Source organism: Apis cerana, linkage group LG14 (genome assembly GCF_029169275.1).
Source record: "Apis cerana isolate GH-2021 linkage group LG14, AcerK_1.0, whole genome shotgun sequence".
NCBI classification, from domain to species: domain Eukaryota; kingdom Metazoa; phylum Arthropoda; class Insecta; order Hymenoptera; family Apidae; genus Apis; species Apis cerana.
Window position 1 is genome coordinate 4492306 of NC_083865.1, and position 12179 is coordinate 4504484.

The 12179-nt window shown below is 35.7% G+C and overlaps 1 protein-coding gene and 1 long non-coding RNA gene across 6 annotated transcripts in view; one reads left to right on the plus strand and one right to left on the minus strand.

Annotated features, from left to right (window-relative positions):
- LOC108003176 (dipeptidase 1-like) overlaps nt 1-12179 on the plus strand; it is a 205398-nt gene that overhangs the window by 181024 nt on the left and 12195 nt on the right. For 3 of the 4 annotated variants that reach the window (XM_062085265.1, XM_028669391.2, XM_017065305.3), the window contains exon 9: nt 4176-4352. In XM_062085265.1, the coding sequence (XP_061941249.1) occupies nt 4176-4352 (177 nt within the window). Of the gene's footprint in view, nt 1-4175; nt 4353-7274; nt 7391-7518; nt 9029-12179 lie in introns of those variants that run through there. The other variant, XR_009832737.1, reaches the window with a different exon arrangement.
- LOC108003164 (uncharacterized) overlaps nt 1-12179 on the minus strand; it is a 208326-nt gene that overhangs the window by 163510 nt on the left and 32637 nt on the right. The window lies entirely within an intron of this gene.

Consider the following 12179-nt stretch of genomic DNA (forward strand, 5'->3'; position numbering starts at 1 on the left):
AATCTTTCACATCTCCAGCACACAGATCTCTGGGACTCAATTTTTTCCATCGATCCTGCAAAATTTTCATCCTCCCTCTCACCCTCTCTCTCTCTCTCCACGCGATAAAAGGGAAAAAAAGGAAAATTGTTAAAGAGAAAGAGGGAGAGACGAAGGAAGAAAAAGGAAGAAAAGAGTTGGAAACGCAAGGGAGGCAAACGAGAACGTAAATCAAATAAGCCATCTCTGCTATCTTCCCCCACCACCCTTTCACCTTCCACTATTCCCACCACCTCCACCCCTAATCTTCCCCCTTCTTCCGGATACTCGTCCTTCCTCTCGTTTCTTTCTCTCCTCGACCACCCATCCCTCCTCCTCTCATTTACATGCACATGCACAACCACCAGCATCACGCCGACCACCACAATTTCCAATTGTGTATTCGTGCGCGCAAACACACGAAAACCACATCGCCAGACACGGCTCGATTGTTGGAGCGCGCACCTCCCCCTCCCCCCTTCACCGACTATATCGAAACAACGTCGGTACAAAATCGTTATTGTGCAGGCACACCAACCCTGCCAGACGATTTACTACAAAATTCCACTAATCTGAGGATTCCAAAGCTATTCCGTTTGTCTTGTTTCCCCTTTCTCTCGCTCTCTCCCTTCCCCCCCTCCTCTCACCCCGCGGTACAGGGATACACGGGGGTTGAAAAATAATTTTCGTGATGTAACCGAGTTCCACCACCGAAAGGATTTTCCCTTCTTCTCCTTCTTCTATGCTATATCCGATCGCGTTTTGTCTCTGTGATATTGAATTGGACCGGTTTTCAATAGTGCAGACGCATTACGTAAGGCTAACTCCTTCGTCGAATAAATCGTTGAGATTTAATCTATTATTTCATTTCCAGGAAGTTTGCGTCGGTCGTTGATGGGAATCGGGTAATTTCGATAGCAGCATCGTCATTGAGTTGATTGCGAAATTTGAAAAGAAAAATTCGATTCTATTGTGTCGGAAAGAATGTGAAAAGTTTCGCGAATTTACGATTAATTCTTACGATAAAAGGACGTGTTGAAAAATGTAACGTAAAAACCCGTTTAAATTATTATCGATGCACAAGTTTCTCTCCAGGTAGCAGATACTGAAAAATATATCTCGTTCGGGTAAAAATTTATTTCCTATTTCCGTTTATTATTCAATAAGTTTATTATTCAGCTATATATTTTATCTCTCGTCTCTCTTATTTGCTCGATCAAACAGCCGCCACTTTATTTTTCAACCTTTCCTGTATATAAAAGAAATACATCTGGAAGAACAATCTGAAGAAAACTTGAGTAAAACAGAGAGAGAAGTGAGTCGGAGAGTGGGGCACTCTCTCGTTGAACGCCGGTATCCGCAATTTGTCGATTCCGCGTGGAAGTAAAAGGGGGAGAGAAGAGAAAAAGGGACTGAAAACGAATACTTGCACGGTTTGGTTTGAAAAATGATCGGGAACGGAGAAATAAAGGAAATCGACGTCCTGAAAATCCTACGATCTCCGCCTATTTATTTGTCCCCGTACAGAGTTTCGCGGCCCGATGCATTTTTCTCATTTAAATTCGAAACTATATCTTCCATGCACCAAATGTATATTTGGATTTCGCTCTCGATGTGCACTCGTACGCGATATCTACAATATCTCCCCTCCCTGTTCCTTTTCTATTTCGTTCTTCGATTACCCAACACTCGTATCGCCTATACTGGTATTTTTCCTCTTGTTGCCCTCCCCGACCGACCAAGCACACGTGTCTCTTTATAGGATGTTCCGAGAGGACGTAGTTCTCGAAATGGAATGCAATTTTTCGCTCTTGGAGACACGTTATTATATCATTAATTCCCGAGAGATTAGATAAGGAACGGTCTTTCGCCCGGGGAGAAATTTTTCTAAAATTTTTTTAGTATCGAAATTCTTCTTCTGCGAATAATTCAATTATTCCAACTGGTTGACGAAAATCTCGTTTATTTGCCGCGTCAATCAACGCGCACACGTACGTACGGTTTTAAATACATATTCGTTGGGAGGCGAATGTGTGTGGAAAAGCGGTGGTAAATCGATGGAAACACCTCGTCCCCGTTGTCTCTGCAAAATCGCGCGTGCCGGGGGGAAAAACGAACATCACTGGCTTCTTATTAAAGCAGGGGTGCTCTTACAAAAAAAAAAAAGAAGAAAGAAAGAAAAAAGAAAGAAAAAGAAGAAAGAGAGAGGAAAAAAGGCAGCACCCATTGTGCGCTCCTTCCTTTCCTTTCTCCCGTATCGACGCCCTCCGGTCTATGCACCAGGCTTTTTCCTTCTATTTTCCTCGCGATAGAGGAGGCGGCTTGCTTACGCCATCGACAAATGTTCATCGGTCGAAATACCGACGTTTTCTCCGTCCTCGCCGCTATTTTTCACCCTTCACCATCATCCACCTCTCCCTCTTTCTCTCTCTCTCTCTCTGATTTCTTCTATTCCTCACCCTCCAACCGTGATCATTCTTCGAGGCCGCGTAATACCTCGAGACCCATCCTTCTCCTCGTGTCAAGTTCCCCGATCATCTTTCTTAATCAACGCTCTGTGGAATCGCGGCGAATTAACGGTACAAGCACACGTTTATGTGTGTGTGTAAGAGTTTTCAACGTCTCGCTGTAATTGCCTCCCGAGTAATTGTGCCAGATTGATCGGTGTTATTTGTATAGTAATTCGGTATTAAAGGAGGAGGAGGGGGAAAAATTTTTGAAACGTCTGTGGAGAGTGTTAATTTGATTTAAAATTCGATTGTCTCGATATTTTGAAATATTTTGTATATTATTTGATTCGAGACGTAAAATGAAATTTCATAAGTCCCTCGCGAATTTAAATAATTCGCAAAATCAACGTTATCTAAACCGAAACTCCAAACTGTAGCCAAATATCTCGTTAAAGAAGAACTGTCTAACCATTCCCTTTCCTTCGAATCAACCCCTAAACTAATACGTCCATTTAATCGCAAAGTCAATTTCCATGAAACTTTCTAATCCAATTTCCATTTCTAAAAATTTCCATATATATATATATATATATATATCCAGCTCTTAAATAACATTTCTAATTATCTTCTAAACTCTCTTTACCTCGTTCCAGAATTAAATATATAATTGGAATAATTTTCATTTTTAATTTTAATTAATAAGAAAAAGAACGGAATAAAATAAACAATCCAAACTGCAATTCCACAAATTGATCGACACTGTCCCTCCAATCGTCGCCAACTTCCTCGATCTTTCCTTCTCGCAAAAAACCCGCATTGTCGGCAAAACGGCGAGTATATAAGCGTACATTTCCGTTTTCCACGAGTTGTCCACGATTCAGAGATTTGCGCTAGCCGAGAAAGGAAAAAAGACGCAGAAACGAAGAAAATGGTTGAGGGGATTAAAAAAAGAAAAGAAAAGAAAAGAAAGAAAGGAAAAAGAATTGGTAGCAACGCGGCAGATTACGGTCAATGTTGCGCTCCGCGAGTTTCGTTCTGTTAATTAAAGAGCCGCGTGTATATACGTGTACGCATCACGGGAGAATGCACAGGCCAATTCGTTATGTCAGTTAATTTCTATAATGCCGGTTGCAGAGGCGAATGCAAAACAGGGACACGTGGCTGCGCAGGCCGCCGAAGCGAAATTCCAGTCGTACCGCGTACCGAATAAAGTTGCCGCGGCTAAAGGTAATGCAAACTGTAAAATCACGTAATCTCTTTGCCGCTGGTGGACGAAAATTTGCATTCTAACCGTGTTCGCGGAATTACGCGTGAATCGATCGAATTCGCGTATTAAAACCCCTGTCGATTCAACGACCTCGATATTTAAAGATTTATTTCTTTTTTATGTGTGTCGATAATAAGAAATAATTTGTTTGTTTGTTTTTTAATCTAAAATCGTGTTGCGAATTGAATTATTATCAATGTTTTGTTTAAGGATTATTTGTTATCTTCGTATTTGTAATTAATAATCGAGAAAAGAAATCTCACAAAGGTGTCGACGCTGGGTTAAGAAACGGGGTTAATTTTTTCGGATAAGAAGAGATTAAATATTTTACAAGGTGAAAATCTCTATTTTTCGCTCGGGAGGAAGGGTCGAAGTCTAAAATGGATGGGCGGGGGAGAGGAGGGAGGAAATATGGCATATTATTTTTTATTATTTTCCAGGCAGTTGTCAGGGAGCTAAACAGACTGGGAATGCTAGTGGATCTCTCTCATGTCTCGACAAGGACTATGAGGGCAGCCCTGCAAACGACGAGAGCGCCGGTGATTTTCTCTCACAGTGCTGCCAGGGCACTCTGCAATTCCACCAGAAATGTGCCAGACGACGTGCTTAGAAATCTGGTGAGTTTAGATGTGCAACCAAGTCCATGTGGGAAAGTTAAGGGTATATGGAAATGCGATGGGAGGGTATAGTGCAAGGTTAAGCCAATTTCGATACTCGATCAGATCGGAGCATTATTATGCGATTCCATCCTCCCCCGCGAATTGGACATCGTACAAATGTCTTTTTCCTGCCTCCGTTCGACCCTTCTTTTTTTTCCTTTCCCTCCTTTTTTCAAACTCGGAAGAAAATGATGCGAAATAGAATAAGAGTAATAACAACCCAATGGAAATTTTTCCAACATATTTTTTAAAACATACCGATTCTGTATTCAACGTTATTTTTAATTTACACAGTTTCTTTATTCGTTTCAGAAAAATTGCGTAAATATTTCCAGGATAATCGCTTCTAAAAGCGGAATCCTTTTTCGCACTTTAATCTCAATAAAAGGGAAATCTATTTCTAGTTGATAAATTTTCACGAAAACTTTTAATTCTTATCCATGTTAGATAATCGTGATAGATTTGGAACGCAGTACACGATCGAAAAAATTTGGAATCACTCATTAATCAAACATAATACACATATCAAAATAAATCGATGATAGGTAAATTGAAAAACTTTTTGAAAACTAAATAATTCAAAGAATTTTCCACTAAAAAAATACTTTAAAATTTTTCTCAAATTTCTTCGCAAGCGAACAACCCAGCGACTTGACAAATTCGCTTACCGCGCCCCCTAATGCTCTTACTATGGTAACATTAAACGGAAGGAGAAACACTGGTGCAATTAGCAAACGAACAAGCTCACGTAATGTAAGAGAAGAAAAAGGAACGTGGTCGTTGCAAAAACTTACATAATTCAGTACAGTATCCGGTTGCGGAAATGAGCGCGGATGAAACGAAAAAGAAAAGAAGGGAGAGGAAAGGAAAAGAAAAGGAAAGGAAAAATCGGACGTGTGTAAAATCAAAGGAAGGAAACGGGAATTAAAAATTAAAACGAAAGAAGAAAAATCGACTGTTCGCGAGTTCATCTGGAGAGGTGCATCTGTCAAGGGGTGGCACAAGTTGCAATGCAACGAGTGTTGCATACAGAAAGGAAACAGGCTTGACCGTCTCTGCAGAAAATTGTGTTTAAAGGTGGAGGAAACGGAAGGAGTTGGGCAGAAAGTTCTCTCACTTTTTATTTTCTTATTTTTCAATTTATTAATTAATTAATATAAATACGCAATGGCGTAATTTTGTTTATTATATCTTAAGAAACGCATCTGCGTTTTGTCTCTAAGAAAATTTATCACGAACATCGACGTTTCATCAGACATTAGATTATAAATGAATATTTGAAGTATTTTCGATTCTTCTAAAACTTCTTTATTTTATATTATCAAATCTGTTGAGGGGAGAAATGTTGAAAATTTTAATTGATCTTTATTCGATGATCAAAAATCATAACATTAGCACGCAGATTTAAAAAAAAGAGACGAGAAGAATTAAAAAAATTTCTTGAAAAAAAGTGAGAAAATTTAATAATTTGCACAAGTGCTCCATATATTATTTTTGTGCTTTTTATGTGTTTGTGTACAAACACATTTCTTCTGTGCACCTTATCAACCGGATAGGATGGCAAAGAACGTAAAAGTTCTGACTTTATGGTTACGAGTTTCTCTGCATCTTGCTGAAGAAGCAAAGTAGATACTTTACTAAAATCAATGAATTTATTCCGCACGAAATTGGATAAAATACGATCACTGATATATCTCCTGCTCTTGATTGAAAATATCTTGTATAAATCTGAAAATTTTTCTTATCATTGTACATAAAAAAATTTAATATCACGATTTCTAGAAAAATTGAAAGGAAAAATTATAATTCTATTATTTGGAATATTTCTTCGATTTAGAAAAATTTATCACGCTACATGAAATAATCAGAAAAAATTCTTTATAATAAGAAAAGTAACTCTATAGTTACTAATATAAAAGAAACCATAAAAAGAAAAATGTTTGAAATTTTCCACAAAACATTTGATCAAGATTTGACCATTTATTTTAGAAGATTAAATTTGTTTTATAATCGTAGGTATGTGACTTTCAAAAATTTACTAATCTTTCAAAGAGCAAACCGATGCCCTTAACTTTTCTCGGTCGCGTATTATTTTCCAGGTTTATAATTGTTAAAAATTTCGTATGCAATTTCCGCCCAAAATGATAGTGTTGGGGAAGAAAATAATTTACTTTGAGTATAAATACCATAGCAGATAAAATTGTTAGTGAGCATTTATAATGTAATCCATGCTTAACCCACAACCTACCGACGTTGCTTTTTGGGTCGGTCGATAAATTTTAACGTTTTAGTTGCAGTTTTCCGACTGCTACATTCAAAGTTAGTGGAACAGCGAGTCGAGTTTAATCCCTTTTCGACAATATACCAAAAGTTCGTTTGCGTTTAATGTCGAGTAAAAATTTTGTATAAAGTGGATTCGAAACACGGACGCAGATTTAATACGATCAATGAAGTGAATTTTTTTCAATATTCCACGTACGATGTACATGAACGATGTGCAGAACGGATATTATATACGTTTAAACGTGGAATTGCAGATAGAATGTTCCATAATTATGGATCGATCAATCAAGTTTGATATGACTACGATATTTGATGTGGATTTCATCGTTCAATGAAAGATAATTTCTAAAATATAAAAATAAAAAAAGTCTTTTCAATCGATTAATTTGCACCATCAAAATTTATCTTTTGCATCTTTTAATTATTATAATTAATTGTGACGTATTTTATATATCCTCTTCAATAATTAAAATACAAAATTCATAAATCCAAAACTCAATCAATATTGTTCTTTGATACGATATTGTTCTCTTCCTATCTCAATAAACTAATATTAATTTTTCCAAAATCGTTTATACATTTTTTAATAATTTCTAGACCGTGATTCGTTCAATGTATATCAACTTGTTGTAACTTGGAATGCGTGCGAATATTATCATCCTTCTCGATCGAATTTGCTACGTTTTGATCAACGTAGGATTATTTGATCGTAGGTGAGTAAACAGCGAGAAGTTTTCGAAAAGTTCAGATTCCAAATTTTCGATTTGATGAAAAACGCGTTACCCTTCCAATCCTGTTTCTTGGTTAGGAAAAAAAAAATAAAAATTCATTCATTTGATAGATATATCAGGGAACGAAACGTGGACGTGTTGGATTCGTGGACAAACGAAATCGAGAGAGAGAGAGAGAAGGAAGAGGGTGGGTGAAAAAAAACGAGGAAAATTCGAAACGAGCTCGAAACGACCAGGAGGATGTACATTCGAGGGAGCAGTTTGACGGAATTTCGAGGTTGGAGGGAAAAAGTTGCACTCGTGTAAAATAATATACGAGATGGGTCAATGAGGCCGCGAAAAAATAGTTCTGCAGAGGATATCCTGTTGTTGGATTAAATTGTAAATTGCAAAGAGGATATAGACGGTTGATTTATGGCGGTGGTCGGTCAATGAGAACGTATAATCTGTTTTTAAAAGGATAAACATTCTCATTGGGGGAAATAATTATTCGAATATTTACGAGCCTTTCATCTGGTTTTTGTCTGTGCCTTTTTGGTCTTGGAAGTTGAATATAAACGAACAGAATAGGTAAAAAGTGTAACGAAATTGGGGAAACAATTATCTACCCTTTTGTAATTTAAACGTTCAACAATTTAAAGAAAAAGATTTGGAAAGTTAAGAGAACTTTTAATGAAAATTTAAGAACATTTGTAGGGAAATATCGGAGGAAAATGGCTTAATCTTCTTAATTGAGATTAGATATAGATTTAAAAAAAATGGTCGAAGTTAATAAAATTCTGATCTGGCATCTTCTTAAATTTATTGGAGACAGAATAATGAAGTTACGAACTATTGGAGACCTACTTGCGCATTTGAGGCCATTGTTAATTACTAGCCTCGCGCGAATGGAAATTAATAATCGTTCGGGCTAAGTTCACGAACGTGTGGTTAAATGGTATTTAAGGCATTGTCCTCGTCTCAAATTTAATCCCACAGATTAGAGCGAAGCATCGATGCAAGGTAATTGTCATTTCAGCGTCAGTGATTGGCAAGCGCAGGGCACGGATAGGATTAAATTTTAATCGAGCTTTGCCTGGACTTGATCACTTAGTTTACCCAATGTTTCGCCGTTAATTCGAAATCACTTATGAATCCAATAATCGTAATAGAAGCTGTGCTAAGACTCGCGTAACGAAGATAAATTATATCGCAGGATATATAATTTGGTTTCAAGTCGTCCTGCTTCCAATTTCATTGATTTTCTTTTCAACGTCGCAAAATTATTGAAAATCAACAAATACCACTTGTAGAATATATCGAAATGAAAAATTTTCTTTGTCCATTCGATATCGTTATCAATCTCGTGTATATTATAATGTAAACTTCTTTATTTTCGACTATATGAAATGTAATAATTTTTATTTCAATCGAAACAAATTTATTTTAAATATAAATATATCGAAGAAAAGATTGAAAGGATAACCTGATTTCTGAAATATGACAGATACCTCGATTAACTTGATTATTAAAACCCCAATAATTATTTTTTTTCTACGAATGTATCGTTATGTAAAAATATATAACACAAAAACTTGGACAAATATTTAAAATATTTCTAATCGAAATAAAACAAATAACGAGAAATATCTCGATGGCTCCTTGATTAAAATCCCAACGGATTGTTTCTTTATTAAATGAGATCGAATCAAGGTGTTTCTTATTTGTCTCGCCAGCGCAATCAATACCAAGCTCGATCATGATGAAGCAACAAGGGGATGAGTTACACCAATCAGAGGGCGAACGATGGCCTGTCTGGTAACATGTTATTAGCCGTGCCACACTGCTGTCCCAATTAACGTTGGCTACCTCATAGTTTAAGTCGGGTCAGGTATCGACTAGAAACAGCGGGCCATTGTCTCTTCTCGATTGGCACATTCAGTAATTTTCGATGGAGGGCGAAGATAAAAAGAAATCCGATAAAACTGGATACACCCATTGCGCCAAAGACTTCGGCCATTTTCCGAGCTAACCGATAAAGATCCTTGCTTAATCTTGGTTTTTTCTTTACATTTTTATCGCGAATTCGATATGGATAAATAATCGAAAAGGAAGCGTATCCTCGTCGTAATGAATTCTAGTAATTCAATAATCTGACGTAACGGAATGAATTTAGAAAATAGTGGAATGGATTCGTTCACGTCTAAATTTTATTTTGTTCCAGAGTAAGCTAGATCTTATTTCGTAATTATAAATGATGTATGGATCCATATATAATATTTTGAGCAAATTTTTCCTATTTTTCTTTTATATTTATTAACATTTTAACGGTTTATCGCAGTTTCTAATTTTTCAAGATTATTATTTATTGAAATTTTATCGAGATAAACGAAATTTTTACAAAATTCGCTTTTGTTAAAATTATTTATTGTTGGGAATAATTTTTATATTCACTCTATTATTCTTTATATTTTTTTTTATTATTATTCTACTTCTCATTAACTTAATAATCTGACATCGTCGAACGAAAGGTGGAGAATATCGAAATAAAATCGAAGAGAAAATATAGAGGTCAATGTAAATAAATGGACGAAATTAGTTTTCCCTATTCCTTTCTCACCGATTTCTACCATATCGCTCTTTCGTTCTAATTAGAATGTATTGTACCGTAGAACTCTCCATTATGCAAATTAATTGGGAATTCCGTTCGATGCCTTTGTATAATTTATCACGATAGATACTAATCTTAATATACGCGAATAACGCAAATCTGATACGCATAAATTCTGATTATTCTGATATTATTAGATTTCATATAAAATATTCCTTCCTCTAAAACGTTTAAGATCCGACAGATGGATTGACTCGTCGTCGTCAGTGGCATTAATATAAAAAGAAATATAATAAAATGTTTTCAATATAAATTATAAATTTATATCGACGAGAGAATTTCCATTTCCAAAAATTTGTCAATCTTTCAATTTAAAAATTCTTTTCTTACAAATCGTCATAACTTCTTATCTAAATATAAATATTTCCATCGACTTAAAAATTGAATAGTGGAAGATAACTCGAATATTAAATCAATTTCGAACGAGACAAAATTGTTTAAACAAAGAGAATTCTTTAATTCTTTACGATGTTGTGATGGAAGAAACATCTCCATCGTGTCGCGTTTTCCACGCATCGTTTAGAAAATTCGAAAGAAAAATTTTTCCATCGAAAAACCGGGTAGATTTTTCAAACGGTGTCCGGACACGTCGTGGATATTAAATGTTTCATGGGATTCCGAATCAATCGTTGAGAAAAATCCTGGTGAGAGGGAAATATGATTTACAGCAGTTGGCGATATTAAAATTTTAACGCAGTATATACCGTCCCCCGTGGAAGCGGAATTGCATTTCTCCGGGGTAACTTTACGATTCCTTGGAATTTTATTGGCGAACATTTCAAGATCTGTCCAAGAAAGCATATTTGTAGTTCAGAGCCGGAGCCTGGGAATAAGTCCACGTCTTTTAAAAGAATGACATTTTACGTGACTTGAAAATCTGTCACTCCTTTTCATGACAGAGAATATCGAGTATTGGATCATTTAATTTTCGATAGCAGCGTGAAAATGATATTACTTAATTTTCGTATTTTCAAAGTTTAGAAAGCTTATGATTTAAATGTGTTACGCGATAAGTTATTTAACAAGCATTCGTCGGCAAGAGAATCAAAGATCTTCGTTAATTTCAAAATATATAAAATACGGAATAAAGGATAATTGAAACCAAACGGAATAATCGAACGTAGCTATTGATTTCCAACTTTAAATATTCAAAATCCCATAATGCATTTGTATAAAATTAATATTAATATTATGATCAAAAAAGAGAGATTAAAAACTACCTTGTTAAATACTGGATGATAAGTAAAATTTTCATGAAACAAAAATATGCTTACAATGGCGGTAAATCGTGGCAAAGGAAGGAGAGGAGGAACTTTGCTAACCCCGTAAAAGAGACAAATATAAAAACAAGTGGAGGCAGATGATTCTGATGGCAGAATCGTTCTCGTTTCTTGCTTGTCTTTCGAAAAAGACAAAATCAATATGGGAAGCAACAAATACGCCTCAGATTTGAACAACCTCATCGAATTTCAATGTACATTTTCCATTCGCGCATGCGATTTGAGAAAGTATTCCGTTTCGAATCGTAACTTTTTTAATATCGCTTGAACAATGTCGAATGGACGAGCCACGAATTAAAGCGGAAAAATCTGCCGTTGTTGTGTAAACGTAAAAGCATCTTTAAACGACTTGTAGACAAATACTTTTAATCGCTGTTTGTTTGTTTAAATTTAAAAATTTTTAAATTTATGGAATAATTCTCGATCGAATCAAGGTGCGCGATATTTTATTTAAGAGACAGATATAATATAAATAAAAATTGAATCGGAGAAATTTTACGAGGTCGTACTTTTTAAATTCGAAATCAGCAAAATCAAGCTAAGTTTGATAAGAATATTTTTCGAGAAGTCATCGATGATTTTTCATTCTTGCATTATGTTCAAAAATTTTCCAACATCGAAAATAACAGAAATCACGAATTTTTCTGTGAAATCTATCGTGATTTTCATCCTCGTCATATCTGAGCTCGAAATCACCTGTGTGGTTTCCTTCTACTTTATGATCTCGGTAAAATATGCAGCCGTATTTCATAGAGATATCCTTTTTTTTTCTGAATAGCGAAGACATTAGAATAGAAAAGATAAGCTCTTGCTGCATCATTTTGGGAACCATAATTTAACG